Below are 27,035 nucleotides of genomic sequence, written 5' to 3'. Positions count from 1 at the left end.
CCATTGTCATTGTTGCCTTTACCACTCTCCTTTACCCTCGTTTATTGATTGGCTGTTGTTTGCAGGGGAGGGTTGCAGGCATCACACATATGTTGTATGTTATTCTTGATCATCTGTAAAACAGATGATCCTCATTTTTAAAAGATGAGAAAAGTGAAGTTCAGAGAAGTGAAGCAAATTACTCAGTGTTGCAAATCTGAAGTGTTACAGCAGCGACTGTCATCCAGATCTATGTCAGTCTAAAAGTCTTCCTCTTTCTGAGATGTCACAGTGCTGGGTTTTACCCATGCTTGTCCTAGTCCATGTTCTGAACTGTTAACAACTTCCAGGAAACTAAGTAACTTTATTACAGTGTTGAACTTATCTGTTGGCTGCTTGTCAATGTCTATTAGCCTGTAATTAATTCTATACTTTCAAATTTTCATGTTGCAATTATTTTTTATTTAGTACTGAGATTTTGTGGGTATATTTTAAAATATTCTGCCTGTGGTTTAATTAAATATGAGTAAGAATATATATACTTGTTTCATAATTAGTGTCAACACTTCTATCTTATTTTTAAAATGTAAGCTAATTACTTCCAATTTTGGAGGTCAGATCTAGTAGACACAATATATTACTTATCTCATCGCTTTTTTGCACACATTGTAAACTTAGATTATTTATTCTTCTAATAGCGAAAAACCTGATGTGTTATCCCAGGAATTGGGGATGGAAAGGGAGAAATCGTCCAGTGAAGACCAGATGAGAATGAAATGGGAAAGCCTACATCAAGAATTCAGCACCAAGCAGAAGCTACTACAGAATGTTCTGGAACAGGAACAAGAGCAACTGGTATCCAATATTTTACATTTATATATTAACTAAAATAAAAGACATGCATACAGGAATGAGTGCTGTGACACAGCAGGTAATGCTGCTGCTTGGAATGCCGATGTCTCATATCAAAGCGCTGGGTCCAGTCCCAGTTGATCCGCTTCGGTTCCAGCTCCCTGCCAATGCTCCTGGGAGGCAGCAGATGACAGCTCAAGTGCTTGAGCCCCTGCCACCGTGCGGGAGACCTGGAGCTGAGGACTCCCGGCTTCGGCCTGGCCTAGATCTTTCAGCTGTGGGCGTTTGGGGAATGACCTAGTGATGGAATCCCTCTCTTTTCTCTCTCCTCCCCCCTCTTAATCTCAATCTTTTTTTCTCTGTTGCTCTGCCTTTCAAGTAGATGAAATAAATAAATACAAAAAAATAAAAGAATAAAATATGTATTTTCATTATCAATTCCAAATTATGACATGAAAGAAATTAGTTAATCTAACTAATTTTTCTTGCCAAGGTTTTTTCATATTTCCCTTAATAGTTTTATGAATATATTTATATATGAAATTTTATTTCATTTGTAGATCATATTTTTTCTGAAAGATGAAACGTATATGATTCTTCATTATCCTAAACCATTAAATTATCAGTGTCCTCTTTTTTTGACAATCTTGAAAATTATGGAAGCAAATCAAGGACATACATGTGTAGGACAAAAAGCATTCTGCAAATCTGGAGCTAAGTGATCAAGTCATCTTATTTTCCATGGCTACGTCCAGTATTTAATAATTCCAGAAGCTCTTAATGAGAAACATACTGGGATCTCAGCGGTCAGCTAGAAGGGTTACTGACCCACTTGTTCCTGGGCTGGAGATTGTGTGATGTTGGGCTCGTTTCCACTAAGCATGCCAAATTCAGGGGAAGTGGATGAAGCCACAGAAGGTTCCAGGTAAACAATTGCTGTTAGTTCACTCTGAGCAGAAGCCAGGGGACAACTGAAATCAGAGGAATCAGAGACTTTAGAGGGCTAATACGTGAGCCAGGAACAAAACCATGCCTGGGTTGCCTACCACAGCTGTGGCCCGAGCAATTCTGAAACCAAAGCCCAGCTGCACGTCCTGAGCCAGCAGTGCCCATCCTGGCTCATTCCAGGACAGTAATTTTCCATCAGGGTAAATTCTAGGCCCTTTACTGGGGATCTGCAGAAGATGCTATCCTCACTGCACTTGCCAGGACCAGGTTAGTGGCTGAGAGCGGCTGAATGAGAAGTGTAGCGTTTACTAATTGTGGTCCATTCAAGGAGGGGCAGACAGGATCTGTTAAAGCAGGCAGCAAAGCACATGTAATCTTCCACAACTTGCTGTAAAGAGGTTTAACGTTTGCCATATGTCCCCTCAACTATGAGGTCCCACACACAAATCATGTCAGAACCCTGCATTTCTAACCCATTTTACAAAACTGCATGCCTTTCCATGCTTCCTGCATCCAGGGCCATCTTTATTACTCTCTGCAGAAATTGTCACCAGCTCTGGCTGTGGGAAATATAACACTCTTTCCTAGAGGCACTTGTCTCAGATTCAGACTCCACCCTGGCCAGTGGTGCCCTATGCCAATGCTGCATGGACCTCCTGCCCAAGTTTGAATCAATCCTGCCTCACACATCTGAGTAAACATCCCTCAGACCCGTAGCTTGAGTCCTCAATTGCTGATGTAGGTGCTGGTCTTGACTGCTTGTTATCTTCTTGGTATTGGCTTCCCCCCTTCCTTCAAATGCAAAGACACAGTCCTGATCAGGGACCACAGTCTTTTCTGAAAATTCTAAACCAGATAAACCTGAGACATTTCTGGATTCTATGCTTGCTTATTTCATGCATACTTCATTCATGAGATGCCCAACTCCAGGATTCCACTGGTTGTTCATGCAAGGTCAGACACCTGCTTGAGTCATCCAGTACCTGCAGGCCGCCTGGGTGCTTCTTCCACTGCTCTTACCTTGGAGAGCTCCTTCTACACTCGGGGCCACACCGCCACACCGTCCAATGCTTTCTGACCTTGTCCAGCTGCCACAGACATTCTCTCATGTGTCTAGATGGAAACGTTTAGGTTCATGTTTATTTCTCATTGCCTTTAAGTTTAGAAGCAGAAAGCACCAAATACCCTTTCGCAGTAACATTTTTTGCATTTGAATGTTTGTTTTCAAGAATTATTCGTTGTTTATATGAAGTGCCTCCTAGGTTGTTTTCTGCTATATGTTATTCACCTTTCAAGGTGAGGTACAGATAGAGTAGAAGTTGTTTACCTGTCAGAATTTCCAAGAAAAAAACCCCAAATGATTATGTAGTAAATATATTATGTATTCCAGGTCTTAGTATATCTAGCAATGCTGTGGTGAGACCGATGTCCGCACTTTGTAGGCCTGTAAACTAAGGCTTGGGGAGGCCAGATAATGTTCTCAGTGTTATGGGACCGAGAAGAGGAAGAGGTAGAGTTGGGATGCAGATCTGACTCCAGAGTTCCTCCTTTCTCATATTACCTTGCTGGAAATTTTGTGCATTGGATAGATTTGTTACTCTCATGTATAAAAGCAGGTACAACCTGGGGGTGGAGTAGTTAATTAGGTCCAAGAGCATCAGGACAAATGTCTTTCACCCATTCACTTCCAATGTGTTTCGTGCCTCTGCAGAACACTTTCTGTGGCTTGAGGATGGGTCATGGCCCTGGTTCTGGGCCATTGATGTCACACAGTAGGCTAAGTCTGCCTGCCATGCCAACATCCCATATGCTCGTTTGTGTCCTGGCTGCTCCACTTCTGATTCAGCTCTGCTTATGGCTTGGGAAAGCAGTGGAAGATGGCCCAAGTGCTTGGGTCCCTGCACCCGTGTGGGAGACCTGGAAGAAGTTCCTGGATCCTGGCTTAGGATTGGCTCAGCTCCAGCAATTGTGGCCATCTGGGGAATGAACCAATAGATGGAAGACCTTTCTCGCTCTCTCTCCCTCTCTCTCTCTCTGCCTATCTATAAATAAACCTTTAAAAAATATTTCATACATTTTAAATAATGAAGCAATCATGGTAGGCTTTTACTCAGAAATTCAAAGGAAACATTTTTTTTTGTAAGTGGAAAGCCTGTTTAGTAGATGTGGAATGTAAGGTATCAACTTTCAAAGAGAAGTGGGCTGTGAAGTGGACTTTCCAGCTATGCGGAGAACCATAGAATGAGGAGGAGTTTGCCTGAGAGGTGATTGTGAACAATCAGAGGGCTCGCGTTTGATAAGAACATTATCAAAAAGTGTGAGTGCCAGGCCGTATCATGGTCCTTCTTGGGGAGGTATTTTGTGTATGCCTACAAGAGATTAGGGGAGAAAAGGTTCCTAATTCTTAGAGTTTAGTCTAGGTGTGGTGTTCAGGATGCATGCTGTCACTGTGGAGACTCTCAAACTGAGAAGACAAGTTGAGAGGAAGGCTGTGGAAATATCTCAGGCATTTCTTCTTCCACTTTTTTTTTTTTTTAATCCATCTATGAAAACACTGGCATCATTGAATCTGGCTGCCCTGTTCCGTAGGCCTGGTGTGTTGTGTAGAAGTCACCTTTCTCTAGTTTTGGTGAGGATGGTTTTCCCAGGATCTCCTTCCATGTGCTCAAATGAGGGAATGTAACCGTGACACATGTTCTCTTCAATAAACTGCCCCATTTCCCCCACAGTTTTACAGCAGACCGAACCGACTCCTGTCTGGCATGCCATTGTACAAAGGGGATGGGCAGACCCAAGATAAAGCCGCAGTTACATCTTTGCTGGGTGGACTGAGCCAGGTCTTCGAGGAGGTGTCCTCCCAGGTAGGGCTGTGCTATCTTTGTGACCAGGTCACTTTGCATGAGTTTTCTTGGTGTCTGTGAAGTTGTTCCATCCTACGCATGTGTGTTGAGACCCACACAGCACAGGTGATGAGCCCTGAAACATAAAGCCACTGGATCCTAGAGTCTCATCCTCATAATTCTCTTTGAGTTCTCAAGTCTCTGTAATTGATTATTTACCCCTGTGTGTGTGTGTGTGTGTGTGTTCCAGGGTGGAGGGGCAACACGGCAGAACATACACCTGGAACAGAAGTTGTACGATGGAGTTTCAGCCACCTCGACTTGGCTGGATGATGTGGAAGAGCGTTTGTTTGTTGCCACAGCACTGCTGCCGGAGGAAACGGAAACTTGCCTCTTCAACCAAGAGGTGAGTGTGGCGATGTGTATCTGTGCAAATATGACATAAGAAAGCACTTGAGATTTTGGTATTGGATAACTAATTTTATGTATCGAGCAATTTAAGCATAAAGTACAAAGTGTTTCCAAGGCATCTAATGCAGAAAAGAATTACATAAAAACAGAAGGCTTTCTAAGATAGGTATATTTTGCCTTTTTATTTCTTATGTATGTAAGAGGAAGAAAAATGGAAAACTTAGTAGGAAACTTGTATATTATAAATCCTTCACATATGAAACAAAGACTTTAAAAATATTGAATTCCTAAATAGCACTTTGAATGCTGTACTATTAGATACTGAAATACTGGGGAAAATCTTCCAAAGCAAGTTGCCTAAAATGTAAGGATGAGAGACATTCAACTGGCTTAAGTATAATTGTTCGTGATTAGTAAGAGAGATCTTGTGGGCTTCCTGTTAGGAGATGGCCTGATTAGCATATCAGTTTATGGATATTGACATGAGGTTTTTCTTTTGTCTAGAATCTTGCCAAAGACATTAAGGAAATGTCTGAAGAAATGGATAAGAGCAAAAACTTGTTTTCCCAGGCCTTTCCTGAGAAGGGCGATAACCGAGATGTCATTGAAGACACTTTGGGTTGTCTCCTGGGCAGGCTATCTTTGCTAGATGCCGCAGTGAATCAGCGTTGTCACCAGATGAAGGAAAGGCTTCAGCAAATACTGAATTTCCAGGTAAACATTATTGAAGAATGTTTAGCCACTCTCTAGGCCTATTTAATAATAATTAACAGGGTATCATATGGAGGGATGTTGTAAGTCCTTTTTCTTCCAAACATACATTTGTAGAAAATCAAGGCGATCAAACTCAGGAATTAGAAATCTTTCATGGTACTAGAAGTGGAATGTTGAGAAAACATCTCAATAAAATCTAGGAGTTAATAGAACTTGAAATTCAAACACTAGAAGTCAAATTTTTTGAATAATTGTATTATTTTCAATTGGTAATTGGGTTTAGCATGCAGGAGGTGCTGGAGGATGGAGGGTGCCCTAGCCCCTGGTGTCCAGGAGTCTTTGAAAGTGGCTGTGGTCCACTAACTTGTCTCTGGCTAAAAATGTGTCATGGACTGGGCCTTTTGTGCAGTCGTTGGGATTCCTACATCCCATTTGGGAATGCTTGTGTTCAAGTCCTGATCCCAGCTTCCTGCTAATGTATCCCTTAGGATAGCAGCGTGTGATGGCTCAAGAAGTGGGGTCCTGGAACCCACATGGAAGACCCAGATTGAGTTTCTTGCTCTAGAGGAACAAATAAGCAGATGAGAACTCTCTTTGCCTCTTAATTTTTTTTTTAAACTATCACATTACTTTTCAGTCCTATCTCAGCCTAATATTATCTTTCTGTTACCAACACTGTTGGGTTCAAATTCGACCTTCTTTCTGCCATCAGTAAACCTGAGCAAAGTGGGGAGTGTGGATAAATGACTGGGTACCTGGGCAAGGTGGGGAGTGTGGATAAATGACCAACGAAGCTCACTGTAGACAATGTTCTTGACTACATGATGTTTGGTACCCACAATACTCTTTTCCACTACCACATCCAAAGAGTTGTGCTGAAGCTGTATGTTTGTATGTATATATGTATGTATGTATATGTACACACGTGTTTTTCCATGGACACCAACCTTGCCTCTGACCCACTAAATGTTAAAATCAAAGCAAGATCCATCCCAAGAGAATGTTGAAGTCAACCAAAATTATACAGAGCTGTGCAAGAAAGGATGGCAGAAAATGAGCCTGCGCCCCAGACACTGGGCCTCCCAGAAGTGCAGTGCCCACAGGCTGGGAGAGCCACACGGCTCTCGAGGTCTCCTTGTGCAGCCAGTCTCTGCACAGCCTTCTTGGCTTTGACAGATTGATTTTTATCCCAAACTCCAATTCTTGCATTGTCTGATTACAACCCCAAAGAGCTGGCCACCACTGGCGAGACGCGTGTGAGAAAGCTTCGTTTCAACTGGAATTGTTTTTTGGATTTACAAGCTGCTCATTCATGTCAGCCACAGGAGATACAGGATTGAATTTGCTTTCAAAGTTAGGCTTATAAGATTTAAAGCAGGTTCTAAAAACATACTCACCTCTTGTCTGGTCTCAAGGATAGTCCTTGTCTTCCTCACGAGGAATGGGTCAAATGATTTGACAGTCAGTAACTCTACCACGGTGTTCCCACCATAAAGACTGTACATGTCATCTGCAAACTGAAAATCGCTTATTAATGCGATTAGCCTCAAGTACACATTTGTCATTTTTATATCGACAAACAAAAATTGTATATATTCATTGTGCACAACATGTTTTGAGACCTGCATACATTGCAAGGTGGCTAAAGTGAGCTAATTCACATGCATATCTTTTTTTGTTGTTGGGAAGTCTAATACATTCATATTAAAATGGTTTATGAAGCCTCCATGTAGCTGAAAAACCATACACTTACCTACTGGCTCATGAAATATACTATGTCTTAAAACATGCAAATCTTGGCCGGCGCCGAGGCTCACTAGGCTAATCCTCTGCCCGCGGCGCTGGCACCCCGGGTTCTAGTCCCAGTTGGGGCGACGGATTCTGTCCCGGTTGCTCCTCTTCCAGTCCAGCTCTCTGCTGTGGCCAGGGAGGGCAGTGGGGGATGGCCCAGGTACTTGAGCCCTGCACCCGCATGAGAGACCAGGAGGAGGCGCCTGGCTCCTGGCTTCAGATGGGTGCAGCGCGCCGGCGGTAGCAACCATTTTGGGGGTGAAGCAATGAAAGGAAGACCTTTCTCTCTGTCTCTCTCTCACTGTCTAACTGCCTGTCAAAAAAAAAAAAAAAAAAAAAAAAAAAAACCACAAGTCTTAAAGGTTTTGATTATGTTAAAATATTCAGAAAAGTGTTAAGCTTTTACATCTAAATAAAATGAAATTACTTTGAGACTGAATTTGTTGACATATAAACTTGGGGAAGGGAAGCAGAAAGCGCAATGAAAGAATCTTCCTGGGGTGGGGCCTTTGGTGCAGTGGTCAACACACCACTTGGGATGCCTGCACACCATGTCGGGGTGCTGAGGTCTGGGTTCTGGCTCTGCTCCCAATTCCAGCTTCCTGCTAATGACCACACCGGGGGATAGCAGGTAAATGACTCAAGAACTTGGGTTTCTGCCACCCCTGAGGGAGACCTGGAATGAGTCCTGGAACTGGCTTTGACCTGGCCCAGCCTGGGCTGTTGTGGGCATTTGGAAAGTGTATCTCTGCCTCTCAAGTAAATAAAAATCAATAATAAACAACAACAACAACAAAAAAGTTAAGCAGCTGCTTAATTTCTCTGAGACTTTGTACCCTCAACTATTAAATTACACCCATCATTGTTGCCTCAAAGAGCGTTGTGACATGAGTTAAAATGTGCAGAATGCTCTGAACAATACCTGATACGCATAGCAAGACTATGTATCACAGAGTTTTGTTTTTAAATGTTGTTGCTATTAATAGTATTATAACACTTAGAGGATCTGAAACAAACATAAAGGTTAAATTAGTTCTCCAGGGTTTTTAAACCATCAAGAAATAGAGCTAGGATTTGACTTAAAGAATAGTTTTGTGTTTTATAGAATTAGAGTGATGGCAGAGAAGATGGAGAATAATTGCTACTCAAGTTGCATTTGGAAGGCAGAATCAATAGGAAAACATTTATTGATGATTTTGGATGTTAGGAATGAGGGAAACGGAGCTGCAGGGAAACTCCAGGAATTCTGACTTGAGCATCTGGGGCTGGAGATGAGGGGCAGTTGGGAGTAACTGACTAGCAGAGAAGAATTGTGGATAACAGCATCATTGTCCACTGGACAAGACTGGGTGACTGATGATGTCATTCACTGGGGAAGGGTCTGAGTAAAGTCATCGCAGACATTTGGATGTGCAAGAGCATGGCTTAGGCAAACCATTTAGGTTGGTATTTATTTGTATGAAGAGCATCTCACATGGAGTCAGAAAAGTAAGGGTTGGTTATGTGAGTATTTTGTTTTGGATTCCATGTTCTGATTGTATGTATATACGTAGTATGTTTAAAATCAGCAAGAATGTTGGTAACTTACCAAAGCATGTTTCATTGTTCTCATTCATCTTTCTTAAAATAATACCCTGAGTTATACATTCACAGCATTCTAGTCTATAAGCCATGCGTGAGGCAGATCAAAAGTACAAATTATGGATCACTTTGAGGCTAATTTTCTTTTTTGAATTGCATTTACTATGTCAGTGTCTTGGTAGTTTTAAATTTCATTAGTAGTTATAACAAGTCACAGTCAAATATGAACTAAGCTTGGGTACTCTAGAACTTATCTTGCTGCAGAAGCTAAAATAAGAACATGTAATTATGAAATTCTACTTAAATCATGTTCTGCATTTTCCTTCTGCTAAAAAGTTTCTATGTGTTGGTGACCAGCTCACAAACAGAATCTGATCGTTCAAAATATTGCATTATAACTTAATTGAGACAAAGAATTCCAATGATTCCAATGTTAATACAAGGGACCTTCAAAAAGTTTGTGGAAAATTGAGTTAAAAGATAACTTTATTTTAGTATAAAATTTAAAATCATGCATAATTTTTATAATACACATTTCTCATGAAATTTTAAAAGGCCCCTTATATAATTAAAGTTCAAGTCACAAACCATTTTATTTTACTTTTTACCAAGCACCCAGTAGGCTATCAGTGCTCAATGATTATTGGAATGAAATGCTTTCATTTTTATTTTTAATTTTTTATGATTTATTTATTTGAAAGGCACTGTTACGGGGCAGGGGAAGAGAGAAAGAGAGGTCTTCCATCCACTGGTTCACTCCCCAGATGGCTGCAATAGCCAGAGCTGCACAGATTTGAAGCCAGGAGCTTCTGTCAGGTCTTTCACAGGGGGCCCAAGGACTTGGGCCAAATTCCACTGCTTTCTCAGGCCATAGCAGAGAGCTGGATCAGAAGTAGAGCAGCTGGGACTTGAACTGGTGCCCATATGAGATGCCAGCACTGTAGACAGTGGCTTTACTTGCTATGCTACAGCACCAGCCCCTTATTTTCAATTTAATTTTTCAATATTATCTGTTGCAGGACTACTAATTTTATTCTATACCCAAAATACTATTTGGAAGGACACATAATATTCTATAGATATGTTATGCCTATGAAATCACAGTCAATTATTAACAGTTGTTCTGTATTTAAATTTGTTTAATCATAGTCCTACCTCCAAGAAAATTTCCTAGGCATGGAATTATTTGGTTACTTTAAAAAATGAAAAATGAATGAAAGAATTCTTTAATAAATAAATGAGTGAGGTACCACAAATTAATTTTTATCTAGAAACCTTTTATTTAAGATATACAGACTTCATGCATTTCATATATACAGATTTAAGAACGTAGTGATTCTTCCCACCCTACCCTCCCACCTGCCTGCACTCCTACCCTTCTTTCCCCTTTCTTTTCTATTCCTATTCTTATTTTTTTTTGCAAAGATCTATTTTCAATTAACTTTATAAACATAAGGTTAACACTACACTAAGTGAAGAGTTCAACAGATAGTATGAAAAAAAATCAACAACTTGTTCCTCAACAGTTGAGACAAGGGCTGTTTAAAATCACCACATATAAATGTCAATTTCACTTCTATAGATGACCTTTTAGGTACTCAATTAGTTACCACAGATAGAGGAGAACAAATGGTATTTGTTTTTTTGGGACTGGCTTATTTCACTAAATATAATGGTTTCCGGTGCACAGATGATTTTAAAACTTGAAACTTTCTGTGGATTTGTTTCTCAAATAGTTAGAATCTGTCTCCTTTGTGTTGAACTATTGATTCCATTGACTATAAGAAAACTGTTATATGTGTGTGATAGAAATATACCTTAATTAACCTGTATAATCAGCAGAGTGAGAAAAATTATATTCTTTGGACTTTCAAGAAAATATCAACATCTATTTGATTATTTGATCCCTTGAAAGTCTTTTATTTAAAAAAATTTAAATTCTTCCTAATACACGCCTTATGGCCTTCAGTATCTTCTCTGGTAGTTAGTGTGGCTTCCAGAATCCTAAGCTCTGTTTTCTATGATCTTGAGTAGAACATAGTTGAGAGAGAAAATATGCTGCTGAAAGTATAATGATGATGTACGAGAAATAGACTTATACTTAATTTGTAACCTGTAATATATTCCTCATATGTATCTGCTTATTTAGATGGATCAAGTTAATGGTTTCTAAATACATGTAGATAATGGAGATTAAATATTTGGGATCCTTTCAAATGATGTTAAGCATCTTTTATTATGCCTACAGATAGATAAATGTGTGATAGCTATAATGGCCCACAGGACCTCCCTGTGAACATGGCTGACTAATACAAATATTATCATACTCATCTCAAACTCTTATTTCTGGAATTGGATTTCTAGCACAGTTATGGTAATTTTCTATTTAGTTGGACGGTAGGCTGGCAGATGGGTCTGAATTTCAATTATTATCAACTATTGCCTCTAGTTCTCTTGTTCAAGACTTTGTTTTCACTTTGATTTTTTTATTTCTAATAATAATCTCCTTATTTTGCTTTTGAGCCTGGCATTTGCATTATAATGCCTCCATATATCCTTAAATTCGAAGATGCTTTTTCTACCTTGGTGTGATTATCCTTCTCATAAGACAGTCGAATTTGTTGTATTGGTGACATGTGCTCATACACTTACCCCACTGAAGAGGTTGTCATGAGCTGAGCTTCAGTGTGGGATCAACAGCCAGTCAACCATAAGTGTTTGCTGGACAATAAGTAGAGCTTATTTGCTGATGTTGCAGGGGAACTTTTAAAAAAAAGTAATTTATTTGAAAGGCAGAGTTGCAGAGAGTAGGTGAGACAGAGAGAAAGAAATCTTCTATGCACTGGTTCACTCCCCCAAATGGCTGCAATGGCCAGCGCTGGGTCAGGCTGAAGTCAATAGGCTGGAACTCCATCCAAGTTTCCCACATGGGTGCCAAGGGCCCAAGCACTTGGGCCATTTCTACTGCTTTCCCAAGTGTCAGCAGGGAACACGATCCAAAGTGGAACAGCCAGCATCACAGGGAAAAATTTTTATAATTAAAATATTGTTCTGGTTTTCCTCTTTGGAATTGAAAATCAAAACCCCAGTAGCTTTTTCCTTTTATGTATAAGTAATTTGGATATATAAATCAATGATCTTTACGAACGAAAATCTGAGACTTTTTGTGTTTTCTCTTCATAAATCATTGGTCCTCATGGATAAGCTTACTTTTTTAAAAAATATTTATTTATTTGAGAGGTAGAGTTACAGTGAGAGGGAGAAACAGAGAGAAAGGTCTCCTTCCATTGGTTCTCTACCCAAATGACTGCAACGGCCGGAGCTGCCAGAGCTGCACCGCTCCGAAGCCAGGAGCCAGGTGCTTCTTCCCGGTCTTCCATGTGGGTGCAGGGGCCCAAGGACTTGGGCTATTGTCTACTGCTTTTCCAGGCCACAGCAGAGAGCTGGATTGGAAGAGGAGCAGCTGGGACTAGAACCAGTGCCCATATGGGATGCCGGCACCACAAGGAAAAGCTTACTTTCTAAACTTCTGGAGCTTCTTTATAAGCTTGTGCAAATTCTTTGAAATCAAGAGAAGGAAGTGAAGGAGAGAAGCAAGGAGAGGCAAAAGCCAAAATAGAATCATATTATTCTTAAGAATTATATTATTGGAGCTGGCACTCTTGATCATTGGGTTAAGCCTAATCCCATATGGGTGCCAGTTAGAGTCTTGGCTGCTGCACTTCCAATCCAGCTCCCTGCTAATGTGCCTGAGAAAGCAGTGGAGGCTAGCCCAAGTACTTGGGGCCCTGCATCTACATGGGAGACCCAGATAAAGCTGTGCCTTCTATCTGCTCCTACCCCAGCTATTGTGGCCATCTGAGAAGTGAACCAGAGGATGGAAGATCTTGCTCTTTATGTTTTTCCCCCTCTCTATCTGTAGCTCTTTCAAATAAATTAATAAATCTTTTTTAAAAAAATATATTTAGCCGGGGCTGGCGCCGTGGCTCACTTGGTTAATCCTCCGCCTGCGGTGCTGGCATCCCATATGGGCACCAGGTTCTAGTCCTGGTTGCTCCTCTTCCAGTCCAGCTCTGCTGTGGCCTGGGAGGGCAATGGAGGATGGCCCAAGTGCTTGGGCCCCTGCACCTGCATGGGAGACCAGGAAGAAGCACCTGGCTCCTGGCTTTGGATCGGCGCAGCTCTGGCTGTAGCAGCCATTTGGGGGGTGAACCAACAGAAGGAAGACCTTTCTCTCTGTCTCTCTCATTGTCTCTGTCAAATAAAAAATACATAAAAATAAATATATTATTTACCCAATTAGGATAATACCTATAGTTTCTTTTCCTCAATAAAAGTCATTTGCATAAAATTTTCTATGCATTGTTCAAGTGTGCCCATTTATTTTAGCTATAGCAATTATTACATTTTGCTAGCATGCTCAACTGTATTTGTACTGGAAAATGGTTTGTGTAACAAATTCTTCAAAATTCACTTTAGCACCTAAGTAGATTGCTATAACTTACTTTTGCCTTCCCACAGACAGCATGGCTTCACTTGGGGATTAAGTTCCTACACCTGCACAGGTGGTACTCCCTATCTTAGTTTCTGCAACTGCAGACTCAACCAACTGTAGATTAAGACTATTTGGAAAAATACAATTATATTTTTAGTAAACATATGCAGCCTTTTTTTCTTGTCGTTGTTCCCTAAATAAATCAAAATTAACAACTACTTACAGAGTATTCACATTGTATTACATGTTATAAATAATCTGGAGAGGATCTAAAGCATACAGAGACGGGGGGGGGGGGGCAAGTTGGCGTTTGGCCTAGTAGTTAAGATGCCTGTGTCTCATATCAGAGTGCCTGGATTCAGTACTCACCTGTGGCTCCCACTTCCTGCTAATGCAGACTCTGAGAGGCAGCAGATGTTGTCTCCAGTAATTTGGTTTCTGCTGCCCATAGACAGACACAGACTGAATTCCTGGCTCCTGGTTTTGCAGACTTTGGTGAGTGAACCAGCATTGTGATAGTCCCCCTGACCCTTGCTTTCTCCCACCCACTCTCCCTCCCTCCCTGTCAAATAAGTAAAAAAAAAAAAGTATATGGAAAGATTGCCTATATTATATACAAATACTGTGCCATTTTATATAAGGAACGTGAGTGTCTAGGTATTATATTTTTCACAGGGGGTCCTGGAATCAATTCCCCGAGGACACCAAGGGACTCTGGTGTATATTTGTAAGAATATGTGTTATATGTTTGAATTCCTTGTTCCAAAATCTCTTCCTGTTGCTTTCTTCCTTAGAATGATCTGAAGGTGCTCTTTGCATCGCTGACTGACAACAAATACATCATTCTGCAGAACCTGGCGAATGTGTTTGAACAGCCTGTAGCACAACAGATAGAGGTATTTACATCTTCCTCCTACAAGAGCAAATGCAGAGATCTGATTTCCTACGAAATTCAAATATTCCGTGAAAAATTGGTGCTATCATGCAGCATTTTTGAGTATCATACATTTTTTAAGTACTAGATTTGAATAACAGAGTGACATTGACTGCATCACTCACTTCTTTATGGAACTAGGAAATGTGAGTTAGGAAAAGATATCAGTAACTAATGCTGACGTGGAGTTTGACACCCAATAATGAGATTAACATGAAACTCGATGATATAGGACAGAAAGTCAAACTGGCCTTGAAAAGATACAATGGAATTACTGTGAACTCTCAGAAGTGGGCAGGTTGTCTCTACCAGCGTAGAATCAACCAAGACTTTATAGAGGGAAACTCAGTAAATTGGAAATTTGTACACATGGTGACTGGAGAAGAGAATATCAAAACAGCAGACAGCAAGAACATTTATATATATAGTGCAAACTTGAGGAAATTCTTAGCATTTAGGGAAGAACACAAATAATCTTATTTGTATGAATTTAAGATGATATGATTGAATATTTTTGATGATTTTGTGACTATTTTAAAGTGTACTTCATGTGAGGGACTTTTAACATCTTTTGATTTGATTGTGTTTTATAGCCTTGCCTGTTTTCCTGGCCAACTATAATCTGTTTACTTTTTATTTATTGAACACTTTATTTATTGGGGATGTTAAGCCTCTAGCTAAAAATATTTTCTCAAAAATAAAAAATTAATTTAAAAATTAAAAAAAGAGAAAATAAGATTGGGTGAGTAAATTTGAGGCAGCTTATAGGGCCTAATGAATATCAGAGACTTTGGACTTTTTGGATAAACCAGTGGTCTCTATACTTTACTGATTATATATTTATACTATAAAAAGCATATCACAAATATATACATGAATATATTTACTTAGCTACAAATTATGTGTGGGTATTAAAGTATCTCATAAAACATAGGCATTAATGACATTTTATGATAATGTGGTTGAATGTAAGTCAAAGATGTGGCAGTTCATCCTGGTAGATCATCTTGTACACTTTGGGGTGCTTGTCACCTCGGGGACCCCTGGCAGTGAACAGTCACTGGGGATATTATATTGAGGGTGAGAATGCGTGTCAGTTCCAGATCCTGCTCTGGGCAGTTGGCCTGACAGCAACCAGGGTCAAGGCAGATCTTTCCTGAGGCTTCCTGTAGCTGCCTCTCTGATGAGAAAGAATGAGAACTCAAACCAGAGAAAAGAGAAGACTTGGGAGGAAGGCTACATAATATCTCATGTTTCATAAGCTAAGTGAATATGACAAAGACGTGTACTAATAAATATTCTTAACATTTCAGTGGACCCTAAGGGATCTCTGGGTAGACAATAGAGAATCCTCTGAAATAGAGATCACCTGAAATAGTTCACAGAATTGTTGAATGTGCATTTTTCTTGACCATAATATAATCTTCTTTTAAAGAAACAAATTCCTCATTTTTCCCAAATTAAATATGATTTTTATGACAAATCTTCCATGTGAAGAGATGTTTGTTTGTTTATGGCTTATAATGTGGGTGATTCCAAAAAAGATTTGAACAACTATAGTGATGTTTTCTTGTATTGAATTTCTAATGTGATACATAGTATTTTTATTAATTATTGACCAGTATGACTAAATTAATGTTACAGATAAAGGAGTGAACAATTAGTAAGGAATAAACACTTGCTTCTTTGAATCAATGGAAAGCAACTGATGAATGTGCTGATTCTGCCCCTACCTTCTTTGGGTTAAAAAGATGGTATCAGAATGCATGAGAATGACACCCCCAGTATGTTCCTCTGCTGAGTCTTGTTCCAGGCATGGATTTGTTGCCCAGTAGGCCTGCTGCACAGCTGTCTTCTCGGCTCTTCCTTCTCCACTGTCCTGAGAATTCCTATCACTTCCCCTATTGAATCTTTTCTTGTGAGTCCCAAGTCTTTCTCTCTACTGTATTGCTTCCTTGTTTTGCTGGTGTACATCCTTCCTAAGAAAGGAATGTTTTTTAAGTTCTTGTATGTCTGAAAATTTCTTAAACTATGCACAAGCTTTATTGATTGCTTGGCTTTTTGTGTAATTCATGGTTTGAAATCAATTTCTTTTGGAGCTTGGAGGCATTTACTCCATTGTTTTCTAGATTCAAATATTGGCTTGAGGAATCTACAATCATCTAGTTCCCAAAGGGCTCCAGGATTCAGAGATTTCACAGTCCCACGCCTTGGGGAGAGTCTGTTTTTATCTGCTAGGAGGTCAATGGGCTTTTTTGATTTGTCAGCTCATCTTTCCGTTCTGGAAAGTTTTCTAATGATTTATTTAATACTTTCCTCTATATTATCTGTCATCCTTTTTGAAATTCCTTTCTGTTAGATGTTAAATATTTTGGTCCAGTCCTCCTATTGCAATCTTCTCTATTTTTGACATCTTCAGTCTCAACCCCAAACTCTTACACTGAGTTTTTTTTGTTGTTGTTGTTAAGATTTATTTGTTTATTTGAAAGGTAGAGTTACAGAGAGGCAGAGAGAGAGAGAGAGAAAAGTCTTCATCTGCCAGTTCAGTCCCCAGATAGCCATAATGACCAGAGCTGGGCTAATCCAAACCAGGAGCCTGGAGCTTCTTTGAGGTCTCCTACATGGGTACAGGGGCCCAGGGAAATTGGGCCATCATCTTCTGCTTTTCCAGGCCATAACAGAGAGCTGGAATCAGAAATGAAGCAGCCAGGACTAGAACCAGTGCCCATGTGAGATGCGAGCACAACAGGTGGTGACTTTATCTGCTAAACCACTGCGCTGGCCCCACTGAATTTTGCATTACTCCACATGTTGACTATTTCCCAAGCTCATTGGTTCTCTGAATGACCCTCTTCTAAATTTATCACATTCTGTTTTTCAACTGATACATTTTTGGTAACTAATGATTTGTTGATTTTCTTTAAAAAATTTTTATATAGTATGTTTCACTCCATAGTATTTTTTGTTTTCTTATTTTGGTCTCTTTCATGTTAGGTATATGGAAATCCTTTGTTGTCTACATTTATTGCGGGGGACTAAGAGCTGATGGGTACTCCATGCATGGATGGGCACTTACAATTCTGAGATTTACTGGAGAGTAGGTTGGTGGGCCATGCGTCTGAGAATCTATCACATTCTTATGCCTTCTCTATAGCCTTACTGCAGCATGTCATGATTGAACGAAGACATTGGAACCCCACATACAGCATTGCGTTGACATTCTGTTACATCATTCCAGCTTTCAAACACTTACGTGCACCATCGAGTCTGTTTCCCCTAAGTCCAGAGACTGCTTTACCTCCTCCAGGAAGTAAACTTTCAATCTTGCATGGAAGGAGAGGGCAATGGGGAATGAGGAAGGGAGTCTGAGGTTTTAACTGCTCCTACAGTAACTTTTCACTAGCCCTCCTTGTTTAGTAGTGCATCCCACTTCACTCAGGCTTCCAGACATCTCTGATGCTCTGAGTGGAGCAGATCATCTGCTGGGGTAGGCTTCAGCTCCTTAGATTCCCCAAGTCCATTTTCTCATGTTCTGAATCCCAGCTTCCAGCATTCTTTGGGTTGGTATTGTCTTCTTTCCTGTCGCCCTTGTCTTTGTAGATTTATGGGGAGAAAACACACCAAAAACAAGCAAACAAAATATTTGCTGTGGTTGTAGTGGGTCTTCAGAAAAGAGAAATTGGACACATGTGTTCCATCTGCCATCTGGAGTCCAGTTCCTTTCATCCTTCGAGGGCAACTGAGGTTGCTCTTCTTCCCAAAGCTTACTTCGTCCAGATTTACTGATCTGGTATCTCCCCTCTCCAAATGCCTCTGATGAGTGAGTTGCATCATCAAATTTAGCCCTTAATTGTATGCAGCCTGTTTTGTTTTCCTCTCACTTCCCAACCAGTTTGTCAGCTCCTTAATGTCCAAGATGAGGTTCTCTTTCTATAGACCTCACACGGGGAAGACAAGGTTTCACAATAGCAACCACTTTAGTACTTGATTGATTTTCTGCTTCATGACAATGAGCTAGCATTCCTGGACTCTGCTGTAATGTATTTTCCTCACTGAATCTCTCTCCACAGATGCTCACAACTGCATTTCAGGAAACCCTGAGTTAGTCCTCTAGAAGGTCTCAGGCAAATGCTGTTTTCTAACTATGTTCTAAATCATGGTTCTGTTTTATGTAGTGCTATTCACAAATATCCTTGTTTGTTTAAGGAAGCTATGTTTTCCACTCTAAGTCTCTTTTGTCTCTTTTCCTTTAAGATAGTTGATCCATAGCGTAACAAATATGTAGCTGTCGCAGCGATGTTTGGCTGAAATGACTCCTTTCCTGTGTGTTTGAGTGAGTGTGTGTGTATGTATGTGTAAGGAGGAGGAGCAGATAGACATAATACTCACATTTTGTGTCATGTTCTTGGGACTTTTAGTGAAATGTCACAAATCTTACATAGGCAATACAACAGGCAGAAGATGGACTAAAGGAATTGGATGCAGGAATCATTGAATTAAAAAGGCGTGGAGACAAGCTGCGGATTGAGCAGCCATCCTTGCAAGAACTCTCTAAACTTCAGGTACAGTTTTCAGCCACTAGTATTGTACTTCAGCAGCTCAGCCTAACTTGAGGTTGAGAAAAAAGTAGTTTCTCTACTTTTCCTAGTTTTGTTTATATATTTCATGTCATTTTGGCCTTAACTTTCCTTACAAGTAACCCTTAGAAAGTTTTCTAAAACGTTTACCATATTTAGTACAATGAAATGAATTGTGTTCCCATGCTTCTGGAGATTATTTTTTGACATTTACTTTTTTTTTTTACTTTACTATTCTGATGGCTAAACATTCTGGTTTAGTTTGGTTTTAAAGCATTGTTTTCTGCTCTAGAAAATGTAACAACTATCAATCCTACCTAGAGAAACTTACTGTCTTCCCAAAAATTAATATAAGGAAATAATATTCAGGTTAATACTTTTAAGAAAATGTTTCCAAGGTGTTGAAAAACTACTGTTTATCTTTTGTGCGTGTTTGAAAGAAATAGAGACATTGTTTCAATTCTGTAACAATAACAAAAATAATTAAACTAGAAAGTAGTTGAAATCTAAACAGACTTCTCAGCATCCCTCAGGAAAACACAATAGCACTTGGGGTTAGTTTGCTTTCTAAGATCTGACACATAGACAGGAATCTGATTAACTGGTGGCAGGAAGATACTGAGATGGCAGACCAGTGAAAATTACCATCTGAAAGGCAATGTGGTTACATTATACTAAGAAAAAGCAATGTTGAGCTGTGTCTAATCTCACACACACACACACACACACACATACACATTAGAAATCTCTCTGATGCCTCATTGCAAGACAACTAAGGATTAGTAGTGTAAGTCCAGGATGGGGTTGCAAGATCTCTCTCTCAGAAAGAAATGAAATAGCTCTCATAAATGATAGGACATTACATTTTCTTTTAACTAGCTCATTCTTTTATTGAATAGTTGACAAAGTCCTAAGCCAGCAGTCTCTGCTGTGCGCATTTCTTGGCTATTTTCTGACAGCACTTCAGGATCAGGTGTAACAGGGAAACGTCGTAGCTGTAAAAAGGCATTACAGTGGAATTTGTCCAGCTTGACACATTTTGGCCAGCTAAACCTTAATATGATCCGCTAATTAGGTTCATATGCTTCAAATGAATTTTGTTTTTGGTGTGTCATCTTTTAAAATATCTTTCCCATTTAAATAGTTATTTACCACATTTGGCAAAAACATTGCCTTTCCCAAACTTAAGTCTTTCTCCTCACATTAAGCTCATCTGTGTCTCTAGTACTCTATTTGAGGCATAGTTCAAAATCTGATTATTATATTAGCAAATGAGTGTTAAGGATACTGTTTTCAATTGCTCTAAAATTATGTAAACATTGAGAACATTATAAAAATTAGAATGCCCTTTTCTATGACATCCCCCTCAGTCACATGGACGATTTTTCAACATTTTCACCCTACAACTCACCACCTGAAATTTTTGACACCCTGAGAAAATGGTGGTCAAATATACCTCGTGTGCCATTTATGGAAAATATTTTTTTAAAAAGATTTATTTATTTGAAAGGCAGTTAGAGAAAGAGAAATGAAAGGGAAAGAGAGAGAGAGAGATTCAATGTGAGAGAGGGCTTCCATCTACTGGTTCACTCTCCAAGTGGCCTTGACGGTCAGGTATGGGCCAAGCCAAAGCCAGTAGCCTGGAACTCCTTCTGGGTTTCCCATGTAGGAGCCAGGATCCCAAGTACGTGGGCTATCTTCCTCTACTTTCCCACGTGCATTAGCAGAGAGCTGGATTGGCAATGGAGCAGCTGGAACTTGAACTGGTGCTCATATGGGATCTGGCTTTGCAGGCAAAGGCTTAAACCACTGAATCACAATGCCAGCCCCTAGGAAATACTTTTGTATATCTTTGGAATCTTAAAATATGAAGCTTCTTTTTATCCACACATTTTTATTCTCTGAGATTTTTAAAAATTTTATTTACTTCTTAAAAATCAATATAAATTATATTTTGGTTTATGGCACAAGATACAACTCTAACTTTTTCCAAATAGTTAACTTGTTTCCATGTTATTTATTGAATATATAATCTTCTTCCTTAGTAACTCCATACCTAAATTTTTAAAAATAGAGTTCTCTTTTTTTTCCATTTTCTGTTTTGCTTTATTACCTGTCAATTGAAAATAAAATAAAAATTCAAAGTAAGAAAGAATAGATAAGAATACTAAACAATATTAATAAGATAACTTGAACTACCAAGTTTTCAAAATCTTTTAATACAATAATCATATAAACCATATATTATAGGCTTGGGAACAGAGATCCAAAGTTTATCTTTTTTTGAAAAAAGTTTTACAAGTGAGGCTCCTAAGAGAAGCAGGCAGTTGACTGACATGTGCAGAAGCCCTGTGGGCCGCACACCTGAAGGTGCTTCCGTGGTTGGTGGGGCCTGGAAGTGCCAGGCAGTGAAAGGCGGGGCTGGAGTCTGGACTGAGTGAGTGCTGGTCTCTGTTTCTCAGGACATGTATGACGAGCTGATGATGACCATCAGCTCCCGGCGGAGTGGTCTCAATCAGAATCTTGCACTCAAGAGTCAGTACGAAAGGGCCCTGCAGGATCTGGCTGACCTGCTTGAAACTGGCCGGGAGAAGATGGCAGGGGACCAGAAGATCATTGTGTCTTCCAACGAGGAAATCCAGCAACTGCTTGACAAACACAAGGTAAAAAATGAGAGAGAAGCGTGGTTGTGAGAGCATGTTCTCAAATCATGATATATACTTACTAAAGCCTAATACTGTGTCCTTTTTGATTTCCTCCTTTATACTTTAGGTTTTAAAAGGGCAATAGATGTATATTCAAGCACAGAAATTTTTCTTCTCAGTTAGTTCCTCACTATTATTAGACAGGCATTTCCCTTACATAAACTACAATCAAGGGGAGACTCAAGGATTCTTTTCACAGGATTGAAGCTCCAGCCTTTCCCCTGCTTTTCACCCTGTGCCCCCCTGTGTATCTAATGTCAGATGCGCTCTCTGCCCTGCTTCTTCTTGATCAAAGACTTCTCACTCTGCTCTGGGAATGCAGAGCTGCCCACTCAGCTTGGGGATGGGGTTCCTGTCTATTCCATGAATCATTTGACTCTTCTGGCCTTAAAATACAGCCACTTCTATTTGATGTAGGCCTCAGAGTTTCTTCTTGGGGACATGGAGTCCTCATACAATGTAAACAAAATGGACGGGCCTGACACTATACTGTGTGTGCTGTGAGCAAACTCAGCTTAGATACTACTGCTCTGTAAAGAGATGCCTGTTTCTCTCTCTCTCTCTCTCTCTCTCTCTCTCTCTCTCTCTCACCTGCATATTAACAAAGAATATGCAAAGTTTGCCAGTTCACAAAGCTAGCCTCCCAGACTATGGGAGTTCCCTGTAAGTAAACTTAAAGTCCCACTGGGTTACAGCTGGTTAACAGCCTGTACATTAGGCAGCTCTTCAGTGGCTAAAAATGATGGGCTTGGGGAGAGAAATGAGAGGGAATTATACTTTTAGCTAATTTTTTCCCCAGAGACTTTTGTCCACATTTTATGATATTTTGAGGCCTTATCATTTGGCTTTGAAAACATTGCTTTAAAATTCACAGCTGTTTTTTCTCAACTATGACCATAGCAATAAAAGATCATTCTGAGTTATTCCAGAGGCAAAACTAGGATCAATGAGTATAAATAACAGGGAAATAAACTTCAAGAAAAGAAGTATTCTAAGAGTGGGATGCCTATGAACAAAAGGCTCTCCTGACCATAAGAAGTCAGGCCAGGGATGTCAGGGGAGGTAGCCTTGTGAAAGGAACCTCTGCTTTCATTGAAGGTTGGACTAGATGACCTCCAAGATCAACTGCAACTTTAAAATTCTATGATGAAATAATTGTCAATTTAAAATAATGATTTTAGCTTCTATTGACTTGTCCATTTTTGGGAGAGAGAATTCTGCAGTCTACAGGTGAGGGACAAAGACATAGGCACATAGCCCAGGTTCAAACCCCCACTCTGCCACAGTTGACAATGTAGCTTGGGCAAGCCACAGGGTCTTGGTGGTTCAGAGTTCTCATCTGGAAAAGTGAGAAATAAAGCCACCTATCTCCACCGAGGATTGAAGAGTTGTTTCAGGGACAGCATGAGTCAGGTAATGTGTTGATGTAACAGCAAGCAAATAGTAGACACTCAATTAGTGTTATTTACTGTTGTTGGTCTTGGGGATAGGATATGAGATTAGCCTTATCTCCATCCTCCAGGGTCTATGACACATAAAAGTGAATTTCAAAAATATTTGTAGGGTTGTACAAGGCCTACGATTCTATTATGTATAGATATAATAGGGGCAATTTAAAAATATTTGTTAGCAAACAGCGTATGTCAAACTATGCCTGGCAAAAGTAATAAGCACAACAAACACTCTGGAAGTTTAGAAAGTCGGGCTGAAGCCCAGGCATGGAGGAAGGAGAATCTTAGTGAATTTCAACTGAGAACATCTGAAGAAGAACAGTGTGACAGAGACCAAAGATGGGGGAGTGGGAGTGAGGCATTCTGATGGCACATGCTGGCAGCTAGGGGTGTGATGGAGTTAGTGAGAGACTGTGTCACAGAAGGATGAAGGCCAGAGGGCACGGGGATGAGGTATTAAGAGGACAGGGGAGTTTTTATCAGTAGCTGCTCCCATATAGAGAGCTTTCTTCAAGGGACACTGGTCTGTGCACAGCAGTGAGTAGATGCACTTGAATGGAGAGACAACAGAAGCTGATTAGGAGAGTAGAATCCATCTCCCCATCCAACAGTTAGTGCTTGGGCACAGTGAGGATGAGCAGAGTGCAGTAGAAAGGTATTGGTTGGGTATTGACTTCTATCAACTTTTGCACCCGAGACCGTTTTGTCACCTGGTATTGTATAAATGAGTCACTAATCACTCTCTACCTAAAAATTTGCAGGAATATTTTCAGGGCCTGGAATCTCATATGATCTTGACGGAAACACTCTTCAGAAAGATAATCAGCTTTGCAGTCCCAAAGGAAACCCAGTTCCACACAGAGCTGATGGCTCAGGCATCTGCTGTGCTGAAACAGGCTCACAAGAGGGGTGTGGAGCTGGAGTACATTCTGGAGGTGAGTCTGTGGGTGTGGCAGCTTCCCTGCTACAGCCTCCCCGTGGCAGAGCAGACCTGCAAGCCAAGAGGTGTTGTTAGGTGATACATCGTGCCTGGGAACTGGCCACGCTCTCTGGCTCGGGATTGTGCTGCCCTGTTGTTACAAATGTATTTCCTGTTTGCATTTGGGTATATGCTGTCCCTTACTGTTAAGTCTGCTAGGTGAATACCGACATCTGACTATGCATGGAGAGAGACTATGCATGGGTTCTTGATGTTCAGACTGATGGCTGAATTACAAGCAAAAAAAAAAAAAAATGTAGAAATATAGTCCTAGGAGTGTCCCGACTGCAGTGACTGCTTAGATAAGCTCTATCCCTGGTATTCAGGATCTAGAGGACAGCAACTGAGTCTGGGTCTTTGTGCTCCAAAAGCAGAAAATAAAGCGTCCATTTGGCCTTGCAACACTGGCTTGAAATCAGAAAACATGGACCCAGATTGTCAGAGTCATTTGTAGTGTTCACCTGGATCACCTTGAGTTTGTTGTCTTCCTTGTCATCCAAGGTTACTATGAAATTCCATTCCCACATTTATTTATTCACTCTCAGTCACTCATTCTTTGTAAATGAATGAATCAAGCGTGTATTCATTTAGCATTTATCAAACTGCTGCCAGTTTCCTAGATACTTGGAATGCAGGCTGCAAATGTCCAGGACTCTGGCCTCAGCAAGCTCATGGACTGGTGAGGCAACAGACAGGTGACAGACAACCAATACAACAGGACAAGCATTCTCAGTGAAGGGAATGGTGTTTCATATGCTAGATCTTGTAGGTAAGAAGATAGGGAAATAGTCTGTAACCATGGGACAAATAGAGCTCACTGCCTGTTTTTGTGAAGTTTTGTTGGAATATACAAAGTTGGAACCATTTCATTGTTATCTGTGGCTGTTTTCACACTATATAGAGAGATGTGAGTAGTTGAGACAAAGCTGAAAATATTTGCTACTTAGACTATTGCAAAATAAGTTCTCAGGCTACTGCTGTAGATTCAGATGGATAGTTGGTGCTCAGCAGAGACTGATGGGTAGTCTTTGCAACCTGGGTAAGTACAATGCTAAAACAAGATCTTCCTGTTCTCATTAACCAGGTCATTGCCCTCAACTGTTTCTGCTTTCGCATCCTTCCTTTTTCCCATGAAAGTTTTTGGTATTATCTCTCTGCCTTTCTTCCTCACCCATTTCCCAGATACCATCAGCCTTACCTAGATTGCTTATAGGATGTATGAGGGGACTTCAAAAAGTCTGAAAATTGGAATTAAAGGATAAATTTATTTTGGGGGGGAATTTTTTAGAATTAATGCATGTATTTTCTATGACTTTTTAAAAATTCTTTGAATACATGGATTTCTTTTTTTTTAAAAAAAAGATTGATTTATTTATTTGAAAGAGTTACACAGAGAGAGAAGGAGAGGCAGAGAGAGAGGGAGGTCTTCCATCTGCCGGTTCACTCCCCAGATGGCCACAATAGCCAAGCTGTGCTACTTCGAAGCCAGGAGTCAGGATATTCTTCTGGATCTCCTGACATGGGTGCAGGGGCCCAAGGACCTGGGCCATCTTTTACTGCTTTCCCATGTGGGATGCTGGAACTGCAGGTGGCGGCTTTACCTGTGACGCCCCAGCACCGGCCCCAAGAATTCATGGATTTCAAAATTTTTTGCAACAAAACATCTTTTAATTTCATTTCCCATGACCATTTTGAAGTACTCTCGTATTTATACTTTTCTAAGTCTTATCTTCTTCTCTGGGCCAACATTGTCATAGCTAGCTAACCCCACACACATGCAGGCCAGTTGTGAAATTCCCCAATCTACTCAAGTCTGAAGAGAAATTTTTTTTTTAATATTGGAAATATTTGTGAGAACAGTAAGTATATAATAATATATGTCAGGCAAGGCATTTGATTTGCAGATGAATCCATCGAGGTCATTTTGCTCTCTAAGATGCTTTGTGAATCTTTCTTCTTGGAGTGTCTGCAAGCACTATCTTGCTAAGGCACGTGGTTAATTGATGTCAGAGCCGGAAACCACACCTATCTGTCTGGTTTCATGGACTGAACTTTGTAGATCAATGAATCTATGAGTTCTACCTGATCATGCCATTGAAATTACAGCCTCCCCACAAATACCTGAGCACAAGGACTCTTTAACAGCCCATCAATTTTACTTTTTTTTTTTTTGGTGTATTGTATATTGTTGATATTCTATCTCCCTTCACTGGAATGTGAACTTAACTAAATCAGAGATTTTTCCCGTTTTTTTTTTTTTTTTTTTTTTTTTTTTTTTTTTTTTTTTGGTCTAAAGGCCTCAAACAGTGCATGGCCATACTTATTTAGTAAGCTTGTGGGAAAAAGCACAGGTTTCCATGCTATGCCCTGTTCCCACTCCACCTGCACATTGAAGTGAACATACACATGTTTTAAAAACTGCTGACTCTTGCTACAAATTATTGGGAAAAAATGTCAACTGATTTTTGTAAAAAGTTTTTTCTAGTTTTACATAACATAAAAATCTGAATCTAGGAATAAGTGACACGACATTTTTCCTTACAGAAATGCCTATACTATATATTGAGTTTTTGAAAGCTGTGCTTTAAATTTATGCGCAAATGGAATGTGTTTCATTCACTTGCTACATGAAAAGTAAACCGTCTCTTTGACTTAAACCCTTACTGTGACAAAAAATGAAACTGTGCATCCCCCATACCCCATAATGGCATACATTATTCCAGTTAGTTCTCATTATGAAGAAGACAGTATTATTACCTCCATTTTAATGTCTGGAAA

General features: G+C 40.0%; 1 protein-coding gene across 2 annotated transcripts in view; it reads left to right on the top strand.

Annotated features, from left to right (window-relative positions):
• LOC133756266 (nesprin-1-like) overlaps positions 1–27,035 on the top strand; it is a 175,170-nt gene that overhangs the window by 36,158 nt on the left and 111,977 nt on the right. For both annotated transcript variants that reach the window (XM_062186946.1, XM_062186947.1), the window contains 8 exons: positions 678–834; positions 4,509–4,640; positions 4,870–5,025; positions 5,535–5,744; positions 14,406–14,507; positions 18,988–19,107; positions 21,585–21,785; positions 24,040–24,213. In XM_062186946.1, coding sequence (XP_062042930.1) covers positions 678–834; positions 4,509–4,640; positions 4,870–5,025; positions 5,535–5,744; positions 14,406–14,507; positions 18,988–19,107; positions 21,585–21,785; positions 24,040–24,213 — 1,252 coding nt within the window. The remainder of the gene's footprint in view (positions 1–677; positions 835–4,508; positions 4,641–4,869; positions 5,026–5,534; positions 5,745–14,405; positions 14,508–18,987; positions 19,108–21,584; positions 21,786–24,039; positions 24,214–27,035) is intronic.

Source organism: Lepus europaeus, chromosome 3 (assembly GCF_033115175.1).
Source record: "Lepus europaeus isolate LE1 chromosome 3, mLepTim1.pri, whole genome shotgun sequence".
Classification (NCBI taxonomy): domain Eukaryota; kingdom Metazoa; phylum Chordata; class Mammalia; order Lagomorpha; family Leporidae; genus Lepus; species Lepus europaeus.
This window is presented reverse-complemented; position numbering and strand designations above follow the sequence as displayed.